Source organism: Mixophyes fleayi, chromosome 8, assembly GCF_038048845.1.
Source record: "Mixophyes fleayi isolate aMixFle1 chromosome 8, aMixFle1.hap1, whole genome shotgun sequence".
NCBI classification, from domain to species: domain Eukaryota; kingdom Metazoa; phylum Chordata; class Amphibia; order Anura; family Limnodynastidae; genus Mixophyes; species Mixophyes fleayi.
In genome coordinates this window covers 118358972-118385102 of record NC_134409.1, presented here as the reverse complement: position 1 = coordinate 118385102, position 26131 = coordinate 118358972, and the positions used below count along the sequence as shown (strand labels likewise).

The following is a 26131-nucleotide window of genomic DNA, read 5'->3' as shown; positions in this document are numbered from 1 at the left end:
GTTTTGCACTATGTGGATTACAATCTCCATCTGGTAGGAATCCATCAGTATTCTTTGTGAATTAGGATATTACTATTTTTATGTTTTTATTTGTTGCCATTAAAGCTGAAGTTTTACAATATCACACTAGAAATATATTTCTCTTTTTTATGCTTGATCACCTATTGGTGAGATACTCACCACTAAACAACTGGGTACCTGATTGCTGAACATTTTTTTTTATTCAACGCTCTCAGGAGTACAACTGTCTGTAAGTTTACACACAATGGGAGTCTGGAGGTGAAAGTGGCATCCACAATTATTGGTAAACAAGGTGTATGATAAGCACAGAGATATTTTTCTTTTGTAGGTGCACTCCCTATAGAGGGAAGAAATCGAAAGAATACTGGGAACATTTATGACAATAATCACACTGTTTGGAGTGTAACATTCTGCATTTATACAGTATCAAGCTATGTATATATATTTTTTTCTTTTTTCACATGTCTATCACTATGAAAATATATTTCTGAATGAACAATAACACAAGAGAAGAGGATAGATCGCCATTACAAACATAAGTATTTGTTATTAGATTTATGTTTACACATTGGACTATATTTATGTATTTGTTATACGGTCAGTAGCGCTGGAAACTTTCTCCATCTATTTTTATTTTGTGTTATCTAGGAGGTGTGTGTCTCCCAGAAAGTGATTCAGCTGCCACTGATAGGAGCGCAGCTCAGGGTCTATTACCCTGTCTACACTAGTTGAATGCATAAAAAATCCTGGATATTGTGAGATTTATCCTGAAGAGCTTTCAATCTATGCATGACAGTCTTACAATTAAATGCTAATGAACCAAGTTGGTCATGCTTGAAACATTTTTTGTGGACACTCAGATTTGCAACACTCAGATATGAGCATTCCTAGGTCTCTGCTACAAACGCTTCCTGAATCTCTTACAAAACTGCTTGGCATTCTGTGACATGTTGGGCTGTCAGGAGCAATTACTCTAATCTTGTCCAGCCTTTCTGAGTCAGGAGCCCGGCTTAACAGCAGGGTCTGTATGAAAGGTGCTATTGTGCATAGCATGAACACTCAACTAAAGAAAAGATTGTTCCCTCTTCTGCAAAAAGACAAGCGAAAATGTCCATCTCTTTTAAGATGCTGCTGATTTCTCTTTCTTGCCGGGTGTAATAAACTGGTCCTGTCAGTGTGCCAGCGGCTGTTTGTCTCATGCAGTCTGTGTCTTTCTGGAGTCTGGGTGGACAATACACACCCTGCAAAGTGCCAACTCCCGGAAAGTCAAGGACCTAATTGTAAGGAGCTGCAGCATTTTCCGTGGGGGGAGATTGGATTTCTAGCTCCTCATAGCATGGGAGCGGCTCATGGAAAGAAGGTATGGGGATTATTTACATTCCCATCTTAATGAAGGGTTTTCTTCTTTCAATGCACTGATGATACCTGCAGAGATCATAAATCCCTTTCAAAGAGGGTTTAATAAATGAATGACTATGCTGTTAGAACCCATGTATAGTCTGCTACGAGCTGTTGAGAGAGTAACACAGACCTTTCATTGAGGACAATAGTCCATACCTGTTAATTTGGAATAAAGAGTTCATGTTAATATCTAATACAATAGAAGGGTGATAATATAGAGTAATGGCGTGACTCGTAATGATGGAAAATGTTTATTACAGGTATAGGTCTTAAGTTGCACTAACTAATGATGTGAATATAGTGTAGGTGTAGTAATGCAACTCCTACCTGTCTCACAAACCGTAGTAGGCCCAGACTATATGCTGATTTCTCATACTTATCCTATTGCCTGCTAGTCTATGACACATTATAATCGTCTCTGATGTCCTCTGACAGAATATACCGCATTGTGGTAACATACTGCCTTGTGATAAATTACAGTCCCCTGTATTACTCTGTACCTCAAATTCTGCTTGAAATCCTGTATGCTGTCCTGCGCTACTAAATACTGCGAGACTTCATTCTTCACTGTGATGCTCTGTGCTACTATATAATGTCATATGTTGCCCCGTACTACTATATAATGTCATGTGCTGCCCCATACTGCTATATAATGTCATGTGCTTTCCCGTACTACTATATTATGTCATATGATGCCCTGTACTACTATATTCTGCTTTGTAGTGTTCAGTGATACCCAATGTTGATTTGTGCCATTTTGTTTTTTCAATGACAACATATGTGGCTTTGTGTCATTCTATAATGTTTAGTCACAATATGTTGCTCTGTTCCATTCAGTTATCATATTTGACAGATTAAGTAGTGTGGGCTTTGCATAAGGCCTATAAGTTTGTGTAAAGCCCTGTTCAGCTTTTTATTTACTGTTATTTGTAATAAAAAAAAGAATGCATATCTACTATTTTAGCATTAATACCATACTTGCCAACTTTTCCTCGTTGGCTTCAGGGAGATCCCGGGGGAGGTGGGTGTGCAGGGGCGGGACTTGACGAATCACATTATTTTGGCCCCACCCCCTAAGCGATTGTCACAATTCCGGCCAATTACAGCAGGGGCAGTGCTAAGAGGATGCAATATTTGCATCATTAAGCCCCGCCCCGCCACTTATCTATTGCTGGGCGAGAATCGGGAGGTTGCTCTGCTCTCGCGGGAAGTCTCTCAGAAATGCGGGAGTCTCCCGGACATTCCGGGAGAGTAGGCAACTATGCGTTAAAGAAAAGCGTCAGTGGAGTGTCTTTTACATTTCTGTCACCATTACTGAAGTCATGTTGTCTTACCTGTCAGTCTTTGATTACATCTTGGTCTCATCTAGGACACAATTTCTGAACTGTGTCATTATGCCACAGATGGCGAAGCCAACCCCGTCTTGTACTGGCTCAGCATCAGGGAGAATGCCAGACTCTTCAGGGAGTGAGGGAGATCACCCCTATTTCAGGGAGTCTCCCTGACATTCAGGGAGAGTTGGCAAGTATGATTAATACGCTATTTGTTAATGATTATTTCAGACATTTATATGCACAGTATAGGTAACCATAAACCCATTATTCAGAAAGATCCAAAATCCAGAATGTAGTAACAGGGAAATAATTGCTGCTAGTCAGTGATAATCTGATACACAGAGACATCATGGGGGCCTATTTATTGTTGATCTAATTTTTTCCATGTAAAGTACCATCTCTTATTGCTGTTTTTTGCAGCGATAAGAGATTCATTTGGGTCCAATTTATCATAAAAGTCATGTTGGGACAGAACTTCCAATAAGAGGCTGTCCCAGTGATAACGCTACACAGAAATTTTAGCTTTTGTTACTTACTGATTGCAGCGGCAAAAGACAGCTCTAAACGGCTGAGCTAACTGCGCACGTGCGCCCCTAAGTGCTGAAAACGTCATTGACTCCTGCAGTACTGAGGCCATAGAATTCAGCTACTATTGCCATCCACGGATGACATTAGCTATAGACTATGATAAATCACTCCAGATCACATTTCCCATTGAATATTATGTTCAGTATTAGTTTGCTTACTGCAGGTGATAGCTCAGATATTTCCTGCATTAGCCTTTTGTTAAATTAATGTCAAATTCTGCAGAAAGCAAACCATGACATTTCTGCACCTTTTAATGCCCAACTACTGTTTATTTGCTGAAGTTAGCATATTTAAAAAATTTTAAAAACAAAAACAATGAAACTGGCATGTGCACAAGTTTGGCCGCCCTTCCAGTTTATTCAATAATATTTTTCGCATCAAAACATGAATGACTTTTTAGGTCTAAAATTAAGCCAGAAGAAGACAATTCCAGAGTTGAACAAATACTCTGAATGTAACATCTCAGGATTTTGTTCTACTCCCAACAACAATGGGCTCAGCTGACTGAGGATTTGCACATAAAAATATCACATATATGAACTGTAACAAAGCAGGAGAAGGCTATAAAACACTATTTAAAAGCTTCCAGGTTGGAATTTTTACTGTATGGAACATCATTAAAAATGGTAGTTAATGCAAACTGTTGAAGTTAAGGCAAGATATGGGAGACCCAGAAAATCTCTGATAGAACTGCTCTTAAACTGGTCAGATTTGCAAAGCAAAACCCTGCTCTGTTGATATAAAAATAATCCGCATGGAAGAGTTGTCAGAGGGGGACCCTTCCTACCACCTCATAACAAAATTTAATGCATACTTGCCAACTCTCCCGGAAAGTCCGGGAGACTCCCGAAATTCGGGTCAGTCTCCCGGGCTCCCGGGGGAGCTGGCATTTCTCCCGGATCCAAGATTTCACAGAGAATCGCGTCATTTTGGAGGGCGGGAGGGGGCGGCCCCGCCCCCCGCGACGCACGTTTTAGTGGGGGCGGGGCCAAAATGCCACAATTGGCCTTGCCCCGCCCCCTCCCGCCCTCCAGTCACACCCCCAACTCCCGGAAGCAAGTTTCCGGGAGTTGGCAAGTATGATTTAATGCCTTAAGTATGCTAATCTTTTTGGAATTATGGATTGATAAAACAAAACAAAAATTGAACATTTGATCCATTATCAGTAAAGATACCTTTGGAGAAAAACAGCTGAAGTGTTTTAAGAAAACAACAACTTGACAACTGTTAAGCATGGGGGCTATGTTTGGGCATTGCGTGGCAGCCCGCAGTTACCAGTCACCTTTCCAGTTACCCCCAGCATTGTAGTCTTGATTGCCATGTTCCAAACCTCTCTCTCTCCTCCCTATGTTTTTTGTCACTTCCTGTTCCTTTGGTTTTCAGAACTGTCTAGATAAAAGGCTTCCAGATAAAAGATCCCACATACCTCCCAACATTTAGAGTACCGAAAGTGAGACAAAATAAGCCATGCTCCGTTCAGCCCAATCTCTACCCACAAATGAGCAATTTAAAAATGCCACCCACTTTCCTGTTAAGCCCCTTTTGTGGCACGCAAATCGGAAGAGCCCTCCAAAATCGGGACCATTGGGAGATATGATGTACAGGAGATTTTAGGTTGGTGGGGTACATGGGGTATATGGATCCACATGATTGATATACTCCATTAAATCGATTACACCAGGACATTCCTGACTTAAGGACTAAATGAGTTGGCAGATCAACATATCAACATACACAGACTGTAGAAAAAATAGATTCATCTCACAAAAGTCTATGCGCCTCTGATAAAGGAGGCGACGTGGGTAGTTATAGACTGGTAAAACAACCATGGTCAGGAAGATCAGCTGTTGCCTTCTTTATATTCCCTGTACAATTACTTTTGTCTTATGTCATAGGTATGTGTAAAATGACATTTTACCAGTGATGCTGTTTATCAAGTAATAATTATGATTATCGTAGATTTGTAAGGCTCCACAGTGCTCCACAGCCAGGGGAGGGCTGGCAAATATTAGCCCGGGGGGCAAGACTCGATTTAGCAGCGTATTTTAATGGAAAAAAAATGCAGGTGGCCCAGTCACCCAGCCCAAGGTAGTCCAATATCGGACCGGCCTGGCCAGCCTGCCTGTCGTCCGCAGCGCTGTACAGTAGGGAAAACAGTACATGCATAAAACAGTGACATACAAGATAGACAAAATAAAAGCAGACATAAAAATAAAGCATATGAAGCACCCTGTTCATTTTAGAGCTTAAGTTCTAAGTGGAGGAGGGCACAGCTGAAACAAGAGGAGCGGCTCAGAGTGGAGATTGGGATAGTTGTGAGGGTGTATTAGTGTGAATAATGTTATCGGGGACAAGATCACCTCTAAAAAGAGATGGGTTACCAAAGAGCGTCTAAAGATTTGAAGGCTGTGGGAAAGTCTGATTGAGCGTGGAATGGGAATTCCATAAGTAATTCCTGTCACATAATTGCAGGCCATGTAACAGGTCATTGTGTGAGTTCATGGCAAGTTTATGTAAAGTCTGGTTTGTAACCAGAGCAATTTATACCAATAGTGCAATTAACAGATACTTTGCTGTCCATAGCACTCACTGAAAAAAAAACACTCTCCTCACTTATCCAGACAAACAGTAAGTCAGACGGGATAGCGGGACAGTCCAATGAAATCGTACTGTCCCACTGGAATCGGGACAGTAGGGAGGCATGCCACATCTGCATATATGTATATGAAATCTAACATGTAGTGGTTGAGAGGTCTATGCATCATAAGATGCGGTGCTGATAAATATGCATCGCTGCACATCGCAGTGATGAATATTTATGCACCGGTAAGATGCATCATGCCGGGGCTACTCTGGGAGCCCCAGCGAAGTGACCCCTCTGATGCGATCACATTTTCCTCTTTACCGGCAGCTTAGTGCTGCCGGTGATAGGAGGAAGTGCTGTGCGCACTTTCACTGTATCAGATTCTGCAAAGCCAGAGAGGCTTCAGCAGAATACCATAGGAAATGACAGGTAATGCCATCCTGAGATGGTGTTACCATTGCAGAACATCACACTCCCCATATTAATCTATGGGGACTGCAATGCTGCACGATATTAGCCTAAACGGCTAAGCCTTAGGCATGTAATGCATAGCAAACGTATTTAAAACTTTTAAGTGGAAAATTAGCTTGATGCATAGACCCCTAAATATAGAAAGTATATTCAGTAGAAAAATATATTTGTGGCGGCCTCAAATATGCATTAACTTAAATACAGGAATAAACAAATATTATAAATATTATTACATACATACTGTATGCATTAAACGACACACTTGACCTTCACCTTTAAAATAGTAGCCAACATTTTAAAATAATTTACAAGGACACTTTACTGTTGAGCAGGTACATCTAATCACACCATGTACTGTATTGACTCAGTAAATCTTGTGTAACACAATCCTTATCATAACAGATGTACTAAACTTGGCAATAACTGGTATTTATTCATTTTATTTTTGCACCTTTAATAATAATAATAATGCTTATAATAATAATGATTATCAACTTATAAAGCCTGAAGTGAAAACTACATTAAATATACAAAATAAGAGAATCAGATAAGTGGTAGGGGGCCCAGCCTTTGCAGAGCAGGTCTGTACGGTCACACACCTGCCTTTGCAGAGCGGGAGCAGTCTTGGCGTGATAAGCAGCAGCACCAGGGCCTGAGAATCCTCTTAGCGGCCTTGTTTATATCAGACTTGTCATATTTAATGAGCTCCCCTCCAGAGGAAGCAGCTTGGTGACGAAAGTTTCATTATTCTATCCCGCTCCTGAAGCGAAATACTGCACACATGCCACGGGGGCCATGCCAAAATAATACGTGTCACTGTGAATCAAGTCACTGTGGCTCCATCCCGCCCACTTCCTAGTAAAGAAAGACCTGCTCTCCTGGGGGTCTGGGAGAACTATCTGTAATTTGTGAGTCTCCCGGAATGTAGGCAATATGTTTTATAGGTTGAGCACATTTTTTAAGAAGGGCTTTGCCTGTGCATAGTCAGTGGGAGTTGAAAACAAAAACTGATGCCAGGATGAGCTGCTATGGGAACTTTTACTGCTAATAATTAAAAAATAATAAACCCCCAGTTGTTCAGCTTATTATACAGCTCTTCATTTGTACACAATATAATATATCCCCATTGAAATGAATATAAAATATGCTGCATGTTTCCTAGAATAAATTATAGCACCAGTATCCACCATAGTGCATGGCTCCAAGGGCCAGGATTACTAATTCCAGAGCACCTTCATGGCACTGGCATTTATTATAAGCAGGGGCCGTGCACTGACTATAGTAGGTTTTTTTGTGAGGGCAATTTTTATATACAAATGTGGTCTTGTGGCTTCTTGGTTTCTAATAAATCATCCCTGCCCTCTTGCCTCATATCCGTCACCTTGTTTACCTATGTTGTTTCTGCCTCTGCTTCATCTATCTTGCTTCTTACATACCCGTCTCTTCACTTTACTACTCTTTGACCCATATGACTACTATATCACATGTTTGTCCCTATATTATACTGGCCAGTGCCCAATCACATTAAACCTTCCTGTCCCCAACACATTACATTAGCTTGCACTCAACATGTCTCACCATCCTGTTCCCAACACAATTCACCAGCATGTGTACATAATATAGGTTCACCAGCCTGTGCCTTCTGTGTGCCGCAATCACTTTAAATCAGTATCTGTGGCCCACATCACATTATGCCAGCCTCTGTGGCCCACATCACATTATGCCAGCCTCTGTGGCCCACATCACATTAATGCAGCTGACAGCTCTCAACATTACACCAGACTCCTAGGATTCACATTATTATTATATGCCATCCTCCTGTACTCAGCATTATTCCAGTCTTCTGCTACCCACATGAAGCCTCACACTACTATCTGATGGCCTCCTGCATCCCACCTCATATTATGCCAGCCTCTGAGACTCCCTTTTTTCCAGCCACCTCGTTCTCTGTTCCCAGCTGTGTATGCCACACGCTGCTTTTCTCCCTGAGATACAACTCCCTGCTACGTTACAATGATCGCGTCCATGGGTGCATACTCAACATCTTAGATGGGGCACATTCAAATTCTGGATTTTGTGGCAGTGCTATGTTATGATGTCCTTCAGTTCCTGTAAGATACAATGTTGCAAAGCCTTCTATCTTGTACTTTTACTTGCTGAGCTTGCTTTAGTATAGATAACTCAGCCTAAATGACTGTGTGCAGCAAGTATTAAGCGAGGAGAGCGGAAAGATATATGAGTAAGGAGAGGCATTGCCCCCTCTCCCCCAAATAAAGAACACAATTGTGGGGGGAAAAAGGGGGAAAGCATCACTACCCTTCCCACCACTTCTGCACAGGACCACTGTCCCCCTCACCTGTCCCAAAAAATGTGGGTGTGTTTAAAACTAGGAAATAGGCTACTGTGATTTACAGAAGCAGGCAGTTGTTCTCAAACACACAAATATACACACACATATTCATAATCAATGGAAAACCTGCATGAACACAAACACATCCACATCAATTATTTCAAACCAGGAAACAGAAGACACTCTGGCTGATAATGTGACCCTCAAAGTTGTACAGTGAACTCAAGGGTTAAAACACGCCACCCTGCCTAGTACATGCTAAGATTTGTAATTAAACTGTGTATCTGTCCAATCGGTTCACAACTCTATAACATAAATTATAACATAAAATTGCTAAAATTTGGAACATGTTCTGGTTATGCAACATGAAATTTATACTAGAAATAAGAAGCAACAAATAACATATATATATTATGAAAATGAACTACTATGGTTCATCCAGTAACCCTGTTTGACTGGATAGTGTGGTAACAGGATTATTTAGGTGTCATACTGTCCGCTTAGTACTGGGTTATTAAAAATAAAGAACAGAGAAATTTAAATGGGTTCCTCTTTTACAGATTCTTGTAATGTTCCAACAAAAATGTACACTTCACCTGGATAAAGTCTAGGAATGTGTGACACAAATGATAAAAGTACGGTATTGATGTTTCTGAAATAATTGTGCTTTTGTTGGCCTGAAAGTACAAGTTTTCATACTGTTTTACACTGTACACCACAAGGTTACATTGTGCAATCTCATGGGCTTTTTTTTTTTTGCACAATTTTGCAATATGTATCAATAAAAATTATTTTGGTTGTGGATGGAACATTTTCCTCCAAAATATATGAGCAGATATTTGCTCATTAAAATGACGATTAGTACTTTGATGCATCCTCTTAAAATACAGCTTCAGTGAGTGCCTACAATCGAATGGTTCATGGTTCTCTTTCTGGATACCTGGGTGCAAACTTTTGTGTTATTCATGTCTTGACCTTAGCCTACCTTTATACGCTGAGTGGCTATTGCCAGCCCTCTGCCCTGTTTGGATTTGTCTTCTCTCTGGATTCTGATATGGAATCTGTATGCCTGATTTGTTGATGACCCTTGTTGAACCCAGAACTTGTCTTTGGATACTAATCTACTTTGTCTTTGGATACATTGTTTGTTCGATTCTTCTCCTGACCCTGGCTGACATTTGAAGCTGTTTTTGAAGACACTGATTTTAATCTCTCTCTCTCTCTCTCTCATATATATATATATATATATATATATATATATATACACACACATATAGTTTTTGCTCAGTGGCTTATATCTTACAGTAGCCCTGCAATTGTCACCAATTTTGTGCAGCTAAAATACTTAATGAATACGTATCACAGTGTAACCCCTGGACAGGTAGATCCCAGCAGTGTGAAATGGTAACTGTACATCCACTTACAGTTAACATTTTCAGTGTTTCCGCCTAGACCTAGTCTTAAATGGTCTTGTAGCAGATGTTGGATGTGTATTTCATCCATCAGGACTCCACCTGGATGAATTTTTTCCTGTCTCACCCATGTAACCAAGTAAAAATACTAGCGTTAAGAGGACAGTAAAGAATGGTGTGTTTATTGACATTAAAGGGTAAAGGGAATGGGAGCAAGGCAGAGATGGATTAAGACACCAAGGGGCCCTAGGAAACACACTAGATTGGGCCCCATTCCTCTCCATTTGTAAAAACAAAACATAAAAACAAGTTAAGGTGAACTGGGCATCTCAGTGGTCACTGGGCCATAGGCAGGAGCTTAGGTTGCCTAATGAATAATCCGGCTATAGAGCAAGGGCATATAAATGACAAGGTCCATGTATCAGTGATGTGCAATATATGGGATAAATAAAATCATTAACTATGCATTTATAGACCTAAACATATTTTGTAATCATTTGTGAAAACAATGTCTTAATACAGAATATCTCTCTGGGGTCAGGCCATTACCATCTAACTTGACACAAAAGTATAATTGTTAATCATGCAGCAGGCAAACACACAGGCCACAGGATGACATGCAGTCATACTTTTTGGACCCAAAACAAGACCTTCACAATGAGTGAAACAGCATTAGAGCTATAGTGGTGTACATAGCCACAATGACACAAGGGGTCTGATGCTGAGTAAGGAGCAAAAGAAAATGGAGCAAATGTGCACCTTGTCGCACTGCAGGGGGCGCAAATTTATAATGTACAGATATATTTAGAGTTTGGAGATGGAAGTGGACGTGTCCTAGATCAACTCTAAGTTGCAGCGTAAAAATAAAGCTGTCCAGTATTTATATGAAATACCCCAAAAAAAAGTAAAGTTTTTAAAAAATAGTGAAAAACTAAAAGGTAAAAGACAAGACAAACAGCCAACCACAGACACATTACATCATATAAACTGGAGGATGCTCCATTTACCAATCCCATTCTGTTACTAACATACAATACAGAGCCCATTCTTTTGACTATTATTTGAAAAGAAGCCATTCTGATGACTATTATACAATACATACCCCATGCTGGTGATTCTACGTGCAGCCAAGCCTACGATAAAAATGCCTTGTATCCTTTTTTCTCATTGCATCATACAAAAATGTAAACATTATTTACCACAACAGTAATCCTACACAGTTTAGTTTCTGCATAAAGTGGTAACCCTAGAGAACATGCACCTGTCCCCTACACAATAGAGACCGCTGTTTGGCGGACTGAGCCAATATTAACAAAAAGGTGGTCTCTCAATTCTCTACCAACCGGTGACATTACTGAGACACTTCTTACTATTAGATCCAGTTTACACTTAATCTATTAGTGCTGATAACACGGGATACCTATGAGTTTATTCAAATTTGTAAAGGTGTTCCTTGGTTAAAAATAAAGGTTTCCTTCATTATTCCCATACAGTGAGAATAATGAAGGAAATCTATGGGGGACAGAGTGTGTCCTCTGTGTTGGCATTAGTTTGATTGGTGTGCGGTCCAGATAAACAGCAAAAAGTGGCTTGCTGTTCTGTAAAACTTGAATAATACTAACATACTAATACTGAGATGATGGATAAATAAGTCTCAGAATGCTTAATTTGTACAGAAATTACATTACTTTTACTCAGAGAATGAATACAATAAATTATAAGACTTGATTAGCAGCCCCAGCTATTGAGGCACAAAGAAAAAATATTTCTTCCAAAGGTCAGCATCATAAATATACAGAATATCAAGTGCTGTATTATAGTTAGCTAGCAGCAACAATGCTGGCTGGTTAAAGTTCCAAGTGATATCTGGACAGAGGACAAATCTGATCCCACTCCCTGCCCAAAAACACCATTGGCAAGGTTAACATGTTTTTCACCTGTAGCAACATTCTTTCCCTTTAAAGTAAATTTTGCAGCACTAAGAGGCACCAGAATCAGAGACACAGAAGGCAAAGTCGTTGTCAACTCAAGATAAGTTAAGCAACAGTCTGAAAAATGCGGTACCGATCAGAATGCAGGTCTTTATACAGCACCATATTTATCAACATATCTGAATAAAATAAATCAGGGCAAAACTGACCAGGTCCAAATCTTTCCAACAAGGCTGCCAATCCACCCAGCCATTACCCACTGAGACCATGCCCTGATCTGATAGGCCACGGTGCTTTGCCATGGGCAAACAAAAGTGTTTTTTGAGGTTTTCAGTTCTGTCCATGTTGAATGGTAACAGGTAGCTAATATTTTTAATAGCAGCCATAACATCCAATGTGACTGAACAAGGGCCTAAAACTTATTGGAAAGCTTGTTAGATTGGAGGCTGATTTATTCTGGTAAATAATGCTCAGACAAATGTTTCATAATGGTAAACAAGTAATTATCATGTCAAATACTCTTTTTGGATACAACAGATCTTAATGGGTGAGTGTGAGATAGAACATAAGTGGTTAGTGGCTTGGAAGATGGATCCGTTCATTAAATATTGTTATAAAGCACATTAATTTCTAGCTGCACCATCTACTGTGCTGTATATACTGAAAGCAAAGAAAACTGTATGATTCAATGTTTTGTAAAATAACACATATTTTGTAAAGCTTGCTCCAAAAATATATATCTTAGACCTAGGACTGTCTTTTAGTTTAAGGGGGAGATTCAATTGCTGGCGATGTGACGTGCGGTGTCTGCGATGTCCGGCAGCACACAGCAGCCATTGTGGTAGGAATATCCGCTTATTTTCCTGCGCATCTCTATGGGGTGCAAGAAAAAATGAGCGGAGATACCTGCCATAACATTGACGTGATGTGTCTCTGTGAACGTTCCTGAGACACCCCGCGCTGAACTGAATCACCCCTAGAAGTAAGATATGGGGGGAGGGGGTCGGGGGGGGGGTGGATTGAATGACTAATTTAAGTACATTAAAAGATTATTTCTGAAAAATAATAGCTTTTAATCTCTAAGACATGTTGTATATCAAATATTGTAGAAATGTTACACTTTCTTAATGTTTAACTATATTTTATTCCACTTACTGTATATCCTAATTCACTTTTATATTATAAAACAATAACCCCAATGTCATGTAGTACTTGAGGCTCTATGGCAGCATGTAGTGAGTATATCACTGATTTCTTGAGTAAACAGAACTGTGTTGTAATCAAAGTTAGTGTTTGTCATTTAATAAGTGCCTAAATAGTCCACCCAGCGCATATCAAGAAGCACACTTACTCTGTGCATTAGAAAGTAAACCAAAAGTGTGCATCCATGTGTGGAAATATCTATAGGAGATGCACCATGCAAAAGTGTAAATGTCCCATCAAAGTCCTTCCCCTTTAGTACCACACATTTCAATTAAATTAACTTTTAGTTTTTCTTTTAAAATAGTGCACGATTTAGTCTTATTTATGGTTTAAATAAATGGTGAGTGAGGGGATTGTTTTAAATACGTGAATGTGACAATGTGACAATTCTCCACCAAAGATTGGCAGAAATTGTACCATACTTTTAATAGAACACGTTTCAGCAGTACTCGAAGTAGTGTAATACACTACATATGATAGTCCCAGTATAACAGACAGTGATACGTAGGACTGTTGCTCATTGTACCAAAGAGTATATAAGTGACAAACAATTTTAAAATATACTTTTATTAAATGTAAGAGACCCTAAAACCCCAATTCAAAACTACTTCTTATTAAGCAAATAAAATCTACTTTTATTAATTTTTTGATCAGTCGTAGACCAAATAGAAAATAAAATCTTAATTTCTTCTTTTTTTAATCTGTCATTTGAAAAACAAACAAATAAAATCCCCTTAAAAAGGCCCACCTGCACATTACAGCTGACCGAGGCTAAATGATATTAAGCGGAAGTCCGCACTACTAGCCACTAATAAGTGGTTTTCCACTCTGCACACCTGTGATTGGCTTGCCGGAACTCCCTTTCACCTGCAGCCAATCACAAACAGCCAGCTCTAGCAAAGAATTTTAAAAAGTGTGTTGTGACCCAATGTCTACCACTCCTGATCTGGTGCCGAATTCAAGTCGTTCAGAATGGAAATGGCCATGCTTGTCCCTGAAAATATACCCCATCTACCCCTTTATCTCATTACTATAGTATCCTACAATAATCTACAATATTAAATCTAATGTCTGCACTGCTCTGCCAGAAAAGGTGCACTGGTGTGCCTTCTCCATACTTCCCTCTGGCCAATGCCTCCCCTTCTGCCCCTCTTCAAACGCAGCCATCTTCCTCTGCAAACCTATGCACCCTGGCAGACATCCATGCACTCTTGCACAAATCTAGACACACAATCGGTCCAAAACTGCATTGTGCTACGGACCTTCCATTTTGCACTTCATAAGCAACCGCCAATGTGATTCAGCCTCTGCAACATAACTAAATTGTTTATACACATGCAGAAAAGCGAACTAAAAATGGAAAAAGAAACAGGATTCCACCTCTGCTTTCTGGAAATAATATTGTCACATTATATACTTCACTCGAATGGAGTAAATGCTTTTTTTAGATGAATGGAGTGATCCGGAGCCTGTTACTAGGCCTACTGCTAACATTTAGCCATGCTACACTCCCATAGTGACACTATGGAGATGGCAGGGCTATTACAGGGCAATTCAGCACTACTCTGCACAGGACAGCTGGAGCATGTTGTTCAATTAAAAGAATTTTGCTTCAGATATCTGTATGTACAGATATATTGTGTACACAAACATAAATTCCAGACTCATAGCAATTTATAGTAGATGGGATTCAGTCCTAGAATAATACTCTACTGTCCAATAAATACCTTGCAAAGTCCAAAGATCTTGTAAAGTAACTTTATATATGCAGTAAAACTGTGGCAGGGAATATTATAATAGAATTTTATTAAAAATGCCTTGTCCCTTGTTAAACTGATCACATTAAAGATCAGAAATGCAGATATTGTACAATGTGCCCTCTTGTTGGTAGTGATCTCTTGGCTCACATTACTGAACTGCATTTTAAATAAATCAGTGCTGACTCACTTTGCTTTCATAGCTAATGTATTGATTTACTGATTTGGCCACCTTCCAAAATGTTCCCTGTAAATTGACTGTCACACACACTTTCTAAAACACTTTACAGTCCCACCGTCCCTTCACTACAAATGTATCCACCGTTTTATCAACTTGGTATATCGCCTTTGCATGGCAATGGTTTTTTTCAGGCCTACACCTAAAACTTCTGAATTCTCCCACAGTAACAGCCATATTAAATAGAAATTCAATTGCAACTTAAATTGGTTAAATGGTTGAGTGATTATATTTACGTTATGTAATGTGATGCCAGGATTAGAAAAGCCATATTGATTTCCAAAAACCGGTTTAGAACAACATTCCCTTTCCTCTACTCTCAAATTTCTCTCAACAATTTCCAGTAAGTATTATAACACAACAATATGTGAGGTGTAATGTAATTGTTCATAAACAATGTTCCACTGACAATTTCAACCCTCTAATGTTCATGAGGAAAATGACAAATACAGTCCGTAAACATTTTGCTTTTGTAATGGGTCTCAACTGAGGCAGCTTCCAATGGGTCATAGCAACATTAACCTTCGACTTGGCTTTAGTTACTGATTTACAAGCTTACATGGGAACAAATACCATGGGAAAAGCCAGTAAGTGTGAGGTGACTCTTCAACCTGACTTTAAGCAGTCTACCCCATGTGTTTTTTAGTATACTGTAAGCTCCTCTTCCCTGTCCCCACAAGACAGCTACGTAAAAAATAGACTTTTAAATGGAATGGGACACACTGGGTTGCTGAAGGTACCTGATTTGATACCTGATTTCATATCCCCATTCAATGAGGTGCTGCCACTTTTCAGAATTCTCCAAGAGATCTGTCTATTGCCACTGAAGAGTGTAGAAACCTGTTTCCTCCTGATATTTTGTACTTATAGGGGCCAATTCAATTGCGCCGAGAATAACGTGGCGTTAACAGTATTACCGTTAATACGGTAATTTTAGCCTGGATTTCATCTCGCAGCTCAGGGAGCCGCGAGTAAAAATCCACCGTTGAAATTACCGTATTAAGGGTAATTATGCACAGTTTTACCGTATTAACGGTAACACTGTGAACGCTACGTTATTCTCGGCAAAATTGAATTGGCCCCATAGTACGATGACGCTACACCTATAACATTTAAGGGAAAGATTAGATTTTCTAAGTAATAAAAGTCCATTAGGCACAACATGCTTGGCTTTTAGCCCATGCACCTGGGTAGTACTTCCAGTAGGTGCATGCCTGCCTACCCACCACCAGGGCTGCCAAGAGGAATTCAGGGCCCGGGTACAACAAATTCATGGGGCCCCCTATCATAGTCGAGTAAGCCCCAAAATTTTTTTGGTGTGTAGTAATACATTCAGGAGCATGGCAATGCGCCGTTGGGACATAGTTAGCCTAACGCCGGCGCAAAATTTTTTGGAGGTGTGGTCATGCATTTGGGGGCATGGCAAATGCACCATTGGGGCGTGGCTAGCATCAAAATCACTAGACTCTCAATTCGCCGGAGCGTCACATATGTTCAAGCACTCCTGACTTTCAGGACATCTACCACCACAGTGTAGTATGCAAAGAATGCAGTGTGTACACAAACAGTTCAGTCTTGGCCTACACCTTACATTGGGCACAACATTCACCAAAAATTGCCATTGTCCCTACTAGAATCACAACATTTCACACACTGTGCTGCTCTCTCCTACCTGTTCTTCTCACTTTCTCCACCTGTGGCTGCTGGTTTCTTTAGTTGTGGCTTGTCCGGATCCAGGAATGTTGAAGGACCTATTTTGAAAAGAAAATGGCTACATTTAGAAAATTACAGCCAGCCCCGGCGTTAAATCAATAGCACTCACGATTAATAATGAGGCCTTCCTCCAGCCCCAACATTAAAATAATACTATTCACATTTAATAAATAAACCTATTTCCCTTCCTGCAAACAGCCCCAGCAGTACCTATTTCTTGCAACCATCACTGCCATTAAATAATTCATAGTCACATTTAATAAATAGACCTCATTCTCCCTAAACTCACCCCAACATTCAATAGCCCCCAAACCTTTTTTTCTCCTCTGTTCCTCTCTCCTTTTGTTTCCTCCACTGTTCCTCTTTCCCTCTTTTTTTCCTCCTCTGTTCCTCTTTCCCACTTTTTTTTCTCCTCTGTTCCTCTCTCCCACTTTTTTTTCCTCCACTGTTCCTCTTTCCCACTTTTTTTCCTCCTCTGTTCCTCTTTCCCACTTTTTTTTTTTATATATATATATAGGGGCCCCGGTGCACTGCTTTGCCCGGGGCCCATAATGTTGCTTAGAGGCCCCTGGATGTCACATCAAAGTCCTGTAATGTAATGTTATCATAAAATCCACCCACTTCTTTTACATGTGGCACTTTTGTGACTCTTTTAATTACATTGCTAAATTATGCCTATAAATGCAGCTCTCCGCCAAGCTGCAACATGGAGGCACAAAATGTGTTCCATTAAAATATAAGATGAGACCCAAAGGCCAAAGAGCTTTTGCAAAATTCAATTCCCTTTGCATAGTGGAAAAGGTTGTGCTCCCTTCCTCGCAGCAAGTTACACCCCCTCTTCGTTACTCTCAGTTTCAATAATCTCACTCCATCTGTTCTGCTCCTCAAAATGTAGCGCACCGAGGCACGTTCTCCATATTGTGCTAGGAACATCTTTACGCCATCCCTCTTTCTGTGCAAACTTCTGCGACTCTGCAAACACCACCTCAGAAGTCAGGGTCCACAGCAGGTGCAAAGCTGCTTTTCCACTGTACAGCAAACGTTTGCAGTTCGTAAATGATCTCCACAGTTGGACGTAAGTCCGGTTCGTAAACACAAAAAGCAATTTTTAAAAATGCGCATGTGCAAATGCCATGGATACGTCTCAGTCTGCTCTCACTATACTTAGGCGGAATGGGGAAGGTAATGGATGAGCTTAGTAAAGTAATGGCATGTTAACAATCTTACATACTATGCTGAAGTAGAAGTAGCCACAGATATGCACAGGCCCGGCGCTTCCGTTAGCCAGTTTTAGGTAACTGGGGCACCACAGAAACCAGGGGAAAACATTAATAATGTTTTTAAATGAGATATTAGTCAAATTAATGCTGATTATTCCCATTAAGGTACAAAGCTACCATTTGGACCTGAAGGAAATTTGTCCTGATACAGAACATTGGATTTTATACAGATAAGCCTTAAAGATGTTATATCTGGTACGCAGTTATACACACAAGCGGGGACGGTGTGCACTGCTTGTTACATCTAAAAAACACTATCTCTAGCATAATTTCTCTGGCTAAATCAATCCCACCTCTTTTGGTGATGAGGTCTTTTTGAATGTGCTTGATTAGTCTGCTACGCACATATATATATATAATCTAACAATTGTAGTACTAAAATACTAAACTCTGCGTTCCCGGATATTTATTCCAAAATAAATCGTTAACCCTTGCACAAATAATTGCATAATACTAAATGATGCATTTATCAAAATTGTTTGCACACATCAATAACATTCAGATTCAATAACCCAATGCGGTATAGATAAAACATCAAATAATAGATTGTCAAGATAACCATAAGACCCCGTTTATGTGCAACTTACTGCACAGTAAATATCAACTTAGACATTTATTCCCCAGTATATAGTTCAGTACTTTTCTAATTTTTAAGTTACCTAGCGTTACAGCTGCTTGCTGGTAAGTAAAACTCTGTAGCTCGAGGTGAGGGTAATTTCTCTACACTTTAGAACTGGTATCACACAGACTAGGGGGTATATTTACTAAACTGCGGGTTTGAAGAAGTGGAGATGTTGCCTATAGCAACCAATCAGATTCTAGCTGTCATTTATTTAGTGCATTCTACAAAATGAAAGCTAGAATCTGATTGGTTGCTATAGGCAACATCTCCACCTCTTCAAACCCGCAGTTTAGTAAATCTAGCCCTAGGTGTTTTTAATATTGCCAAGTTTTCTTTTTGTTTCCTGGGGTAGCTTTCTATTTTTAAGTCAATGAGAAACATGCAATTTAATAATTATACACTTGGAGAGTAGAACTCTTTACTGAAGGTGCTATATAATGGGGATTCTTGGTGCAATATCTGTAATTAATTAATTCTGACACTTTTCATCCGACTGCATAGAGGTTTTTAACAGTTCATTCCTTACCTAGCGTGAATTATCTATAGCGGTTTACAGTTTTAATTGTCTGCCTTGGATTTTTTTTTTCCTAAAAAGATGGGAATAAGTTATCTAGGGTCAAATATCTGACTGATTAAATTCACTGATGTTGCTTTAAAACAGATCTGTATTTAATATTATGTAATGCCTGGCTCTTTATGTCTCCGTTCACAGTCCATGTAAATAGATTTTTGTTCATGTATGCACCAAGCTCTGCACAGTCATCCATGTCACTGAGACTAATGTGCACTTCACAGTTAGTGAATCAGTGGTACACTAAAACCATACTTGCCAACATTTCTTTTTCTTTTTCCGGGAGATGCCGGCTGGGACGTGGGCGTGCAGGGGGCGGGGTGGCGAAATCGCGTCATTTTGGCCCCGCCCCCGTGACGGAATGACGCAAATCGCGTCATTTTACAGCGGGGGCGGGGCTAAACGCCGCGATTCCGGGTGAATCACGGCGTTTAAACTGAATTTTTTCCCACTTCCTATCAGGGAGATTGCCACACTCGTCCGGGAGACTCTCGCAAAATGCGGGAGTCTCCCGGACAATCCGGGAGAGTTGGCAAGTATGACTAAAACTGACAACTGAGAGTATAAAGAAGAGCTGACATCTATGAGGAGATTGTTTTTTTTACAGACCTCTTTGGATGTCTTCCACTGAAGCTCCTTATAAAACATCTTTCAGCAGGGAATCCCCTCTTCTCACTCACAGCCATGGGCTGCAGTCTGTCAGAGACTCTGCTGCAGGGGAAGGGAATTCCCCTTCTTTATCCTGAGCATTTCCCGGTGCTTTTGTTCTCACTGCTGGGGGATCTCAGCTGTGTGTCCCTGTGCTGTCAGCTGTCACCTCAGACATCAAAACGGCAGCTACACCCCTCAGATTTGAAATCCAGAACTTTCCCGCCAAAATTGAGCTGCTGTCCAGCCAGCCTAGTCCAGTCCAGGCATAGATACCCACACACACAATCAGTTTTCCATAAGCAATTGCAATAGATAATCTAGGTGATTACAGCAAATTATGCAGTGAGATAAATGTAGCTAAGTGTATTGTCAGGCGCCGTCCGCACGGCCGCCTGACTGCCTGACCGCGCGTCTGGTTGCTATGCAACCAGACGCATCACTTCCGGATTCCCCCTGCCTGACCCCTTGCTGTATGACGCGCCCCGTTGCTAGGCAACGGGACGCTATGTAGGATTCCCGGCGGCAGGTATGACAGCGCTGCAGCGCTGATGCTGATTGGACCTCCACACTATTTAAACCTCTTCCTGCCCTCTAATCAGTGCCAGAGTATCAGGTCTTCCTGTCTCCAGCGTTTGTGTGTTCCAGTTGCTGTATTTGTCCCTGACATTCCTCGTGCTGCTTGTGACCCTTTTGACCCGGACCGTTTGACCACCCCTATCTGGATTCTGCCTTTGTACTGCACTCCCTGAACGTTACCGACCCGGCTTGCCTCACCATTCTTCTGGATCTCCCTTTGTACCTCCTCTACCTGAACCGGCCTGTCTGACAACCCCTTGTATCTCGCTGTGGACTCTAGGAAGGACCGCGACCTGCGTGTCCCTGCAGCGGAGTCCATACTTCCTTGCGGGGGTTCCTGGTGAATACCAGGGGCACGTTAGACTCCGCGCCTTCCTCTGAGTTGCGCCAACAACAGCAGGTACCTTCTACCAGTCATACACCCACTACCAGTCGTGACAGTATACTCTGGCCATGACAACGGAGGGGTCTGGTGAACCGTCTGCTCGTGACCTACTCCTGCATTTGGCTCAACGAGTGGAGCAACAAGAAGCAGCCCAAGCGCATCTTCTACAATGTGTCCAAGGGATTGCTTCCCGCTTCGATACATTTCAGAATGCTGCACCCGCTACACCAGCCATAACCTCTGCTGCATCCACAGCATCCAGTGTGGTTACGGTCTCTACAGCGGCCTCCGGTGTACGCATCCCGACACCCGAAAAGTTTGACGGTGATCCCAAGAAGTGCAGGGGCTTTTTGAACCAATGTGCCATTCAATTTGAGTGCAACCCAGGGGCCTTTTCTTCAGAACGCACCAAAGTAGCCTTTCTCATCTCCCTCCTCAGTGGTCAAGCCCTTGCCTGGGCCTCACCTTTATGGGAACAAGGGGGTCCACTTCTTAACAACTCCAACTCTTTCATTGAAGCTTTCAGGAAAGTCTTCGATGATCCCGGAAGAGTTGCTTCTGCAGCTACCAGCTTGTTAAACCTCCGCCAAGGTGACCTGTCCGTGGGGCAATACGCAGTTCAATTTCGAACCCTGGCTTCCGAGTTAAAATGGAATAACGAAGCACTGGTGGCAACCTTTTGGCAAGGTCTGGTGGACCGGATTAAGGATGAGCTAATTTCCAGAGAACTCCCGGCTGAGTTAGATCCTCTCATCTCCATGTGCATCAAGGTGGATTTGCGCTACCAAGAGCGCACGCAAGAACGCTCTCCCGGCAAACGGTTCATACCACGGCTAGCACCCCAGTTCCAAAATCCCATCCTGCCAGTGTACGAGCCAATGCAAGTAGGCCGCTCTAAATTATCCCTTGAAGAGAGGGAGAGACGCTTCAAACAACGCCTGTGTCTGTATTGCGGAGATCCGGGACACCTGCTAAGAGTTTGTCCCAAGAAACCGGGAAACTCTTCCTCCTAAACGGTGGCGGGGAGGCCGTTTTAGGAGAATCCACAGTTGCTCCCTATTCTAAAGAAAATTCCCCAGAATTTCAGATGGCTGTCATCCTGAGCACCCCCAAGGGTACCTTTTCCACCACGGCCTTTGTGGACTCCGGCTCCTCCGGGAACTTCATTTCGGCAGATCTAGCTTCGCAGCTCCAAATACCTCTAAACCCATTGCCCCAACCGTTATCTCTGACGGCAGTCGACGGAAGTCGTGTCACTCACGGCTCCATCTCCTCCGTGACGTCTCCTGTTCGGTTGAGGGTAGGAGTACTTCATAGCGAAATGATCCAACTTTTGGTGTTGCCGAGGTCCATTAATCCCCTCATCTTGGGGCTACCGTGGCTGAGAAAACATTCTCCTCAGATGGATTGGGACCACGCTCAAGTCATGTCGTGGGGTTCAAGATGTCGCTTTAAATGTCTGTCTAGAGTCTTGCCTCCAAAATGTCAAGTAATGGCTCATTCCGAGCTAACCCACCTTCCTGAGGCCTATATAGAATTCCAAGATGTATTCAGTAAAGTGGAAGCGGAGATCTTGCCTCCTCATCGTCCCTGGGATTGTGCTATTGTTTTTTCTCCTGACCAACCCATCCCCAAAGGAAGGACCTACCCTTTATCTCGTCCAGAGACGTCAGCCATGTCTCAATATATTTCAGAAAACCTGAGACGGGGATTTATCCGCAAATCCACTTCCCCAGCGGGTGCAGGGGTTTTTTTTGTCAAGAAGAAGGATGGGTCTCTTCGGCCTTGTATTGATTATCGTCCTCTCAACCGCATCACTGTCAAGAATCGATATCCACTACCCCTCATCTCCGACCTCTTTGACAAACTCAGTGGATCTCAAATCTTTTCCAAACTAGATCTCCGTGGGGCCTATAATTTGATTCGCATCAAAGAAGGAGACGAATGGAAAACGGCCTTTAACACCAGAGATGGACATTTCGAGTACCTGGTGATGCCCTTCGGCCTCTGCAACGCCCCAGCCATCTTCCAAACCTTTGTTAACGATATCTTCCATGACCTGTTGTACACTTCTGTGGTAGTGTATTTAGACGATATATTAATATTTTCTAAAGATCTGAAGACTCATCGGGAACAAGTAAAGGAGGTCTTACGTAGACTCCGGAAACATCACCTCTACTGCAAGCTGGAGAAATGTGTGCTTGAGATTAGCCAGGTACCTTTTCTTGGTTTCATCGTGTCGGGTCAAGGTCTTTGTATGGATCCCACCAAGGTGTCCGCTATTCTGGACTGGCCTCAGCCACAAGGCCTTAAAGCTATTCAAAGGTTCATCGGCTTTGCAAACTATTATCGCCAATTTATTCAGGGATTCTCCACCATTATAGCCCTCATTACAGCCTTAACCAGGAAGACTGCCAACCCCAGGGTTTGGTCCTCGGAAGCAGTGTCTGCCTTCATAATGTTAAAGAAAGCATTTTCTTCAGCCCCAGTTCTGTCCCAGCCAGATCAAGAACGACCTTTCTTCTTAGAGGTAGATGCATCCTCTGTAGGCATTGGGGCGGTGCTTTTTCAAGAGTCTCCGGCTGGCTCACACAACCCGTGTGGGTTTTTCTCCAGACGATTTCTTCCTAGTGAATGTAATTATGGAATAGGGGACAAGGAGTTACTGGCCATCAAGGCGGCTCTGGAGGAATGGCGACATCTGTTGGAGGGGGCTATATTTCCTGTTACTGTGTTTACCGACCATCGGAACCTAGTGTTCATTCAAGAGGCTCGTTGCCTTAATCCTCGGCAAGCCCGCTGGGCATCCTTCTTCGCTCGATTTAACATGAAGCTCACATTCTGCCCGGGAGCCAAGAACGGACGTGCCGATGCATTATCTCGCTCATTTGACGATTCCGATCGTTTAAGACCGTTGGTTCCTCAGCATATTATTGATCCTGCTAATATCGTAGCCCTTACTAGGACCAAAACGTCCTCTCCTCCTCTAGGCCGGTCATTCGTGGAACCCCATCTCCGGCTCAAGACCCTGCAGTGGGCTCATTCATCCCGCATTGCCGGCCATGCTGGAATAAAGAAGACAACATCGCTGCTTTGCCGACGCTTCTGGTGGCCTAATGTACGTGCCGATATTGGTAAATTTATTGCTTCCTGCACTACTTGTGCTCAACACAAAACTTGTAGAAGAGTTCCGGCAGGCCTTCTTCGTCCACTCCCTATCCCCGATGCTCCTTGGGAAAGTGTGGCCATGGATTTTATTACGGACCTACCCCTCAGTGCAGGGTTTACCACTATCTGGGTGGTTATTGATCGATTTTCGAAGATGGCACATTTTATTCCTCTAACTGGACTGCCCACGGCCAGTCGTTTGGCAGATATCTTCATCAAAGAGATATTCAGACTACATGGTTGCCCGAAGGAGATCATTTCGGACCGTGGAGTCCAATTCACGTCCCATTTCTGGAGAACCTTTTGTAAGAGATTGAACATAGAATTGAAATTCTCTTCGGGATATCATCCGCAAACCAACGGACAGACGGAGCGAATCAATCAAGATCTCGAGACATTCCTCCGCTGTTTTACCTCCGACAACCAGAATAAATGGTCTCAATTCCTTCCTTGGGCGGAGTTCTCCCATAATCAACACATTCATGAGTCTACCGGATTCTCCCCTTTCTTTATTGTATATGGAAGTCATCCTGTGTTTCCGGATCCTTTTCCAGTGTCCTCTTCACCGGTTCCAGCCGTAGATACTCTGTATCGGGAGTTTTCTCTCATTTGGGCCAAGACTAAGATGGCTTTACTCAAGGCTACTCAGCATCACAAAATCTTTGCAGATCGTCATCGGAGGGCCACTCCTCTCTTAAAGGTGGGAGACCAAGTATGGCTATCCACCCGGGACCTAAGACTAAAGGTTCCTTCTATGAAGATGGCTCCTCGATTTATTGGCCCATACACCATCATGCAAGTCATTAATCCTGTATGCTTTAAATTGAAACTTCCTCCTTCTCTGAGATGTCATAATACTTTTCATGTCTCACTACTACGACCACTGGTACTCAATAAATTCTATCGACCTCCCTGTCGTCCCCCACCAATACAAACCTCTTCTGGAACTGAATTCGAAGTCAATCGGATCTTGGCCTCTCGCATTCTTCGTGGCAAACAGCAATTTCTTGTCCATTGGAAAGGATTTGGCCCAGAGGAGAGATCATGGGTGGACAAGCAGGACCTTCACGCTCCTAGAATTCTCAAAAAGTTCCTTCAAACAGGAGGAAGAAGAGGAGGGTATACTGTCAGGCGCCGTCCGGACGGCCGCCTGACTGCCTGACCGCGCGTCTGGTTGCTATGCAACCAGACGCATCACTTCCGGATTCCCCCTGCCTGACCCCTTGCTGTATGACGCGCCCCGTTGCTAGGCAACGGGACGCTATGTAGGATTCCCGGCGGCAGGTATGACAGCGCTGCAGCGCTGATGCTGATTGGACCTCCACACTATTTAAACCTCTTCCTGCCCTCTAATCAGTGCCAGAGTATCAGGTCTTCCTGTCTCCAGCGTTTGTGTGTTCCAGTTGCTGTATTTGTCCCTGACATTTCTCGTGCTGCTTGTGACCCTTTTGACCCGGACCGTTTGACCACCCCTATCTGGATTCTGCCTTTGTACTGCACTCCCTGAACGTTACCGACCCGGCTTGCCTCACCATTCTTCTGGATCTCCCTTTGTACCTCCTCTACCTGAACGTTGCTGAACCGGCCTGTCTGACAACCCCTTGTATCTCGCTGTGGACTCTAGGAAGGACCGCGACCTGCGTGTCCCTGCAGCGGAGTCCATACTTCCTTGCGGGGGTTCCTGGTGAATACCAGGGGCACGTTAGACTCCGCGCCTTCCTCTGAGTTGCGCCAACAACAGCAGGTACCTTCTACCAGTCATACACCCACTACCAGTCGTGACATGTATAAACCCTGGGGGTACTCAGGGTTTGGTTGGGCTTTTACATATATATTATAAATACATATAAATATAAATAAATATATGTAATATGC

The 26131-nt window shown here is 42.3% G+C and overlaps 1 protein-coding gene across 2 annotated transcripts in view; it reads left to right on the top strand.

Moving 5' to 3' along the window:
• Positions 1 to 613: 613 nt before the first annotated feature.
• FAM107A (family with sequence similarity 107 member A) overlaps positions 614 to 26131 on the top strand; it is a 167489-nt gene continuing 141971 nt past the window's right edge. The window contains exon 1 of one of the 2 annotated variants that reach the window (XR_012678586.1): positions 614 to 1381. Coding sequence is in view for 1 of the 2 variants with exons in the window: in XM_075183302.1 (XP_075039403.1) it covers positions 1358 to 1381 (24 nt within the window). In the remaining variant the exon portion in view is untranslated. The remainder of the gene's footprint in view (positions 1382 to 26131) is intronic. The other variant, XM_075183302.1, reaches the window with a different exon arrangement.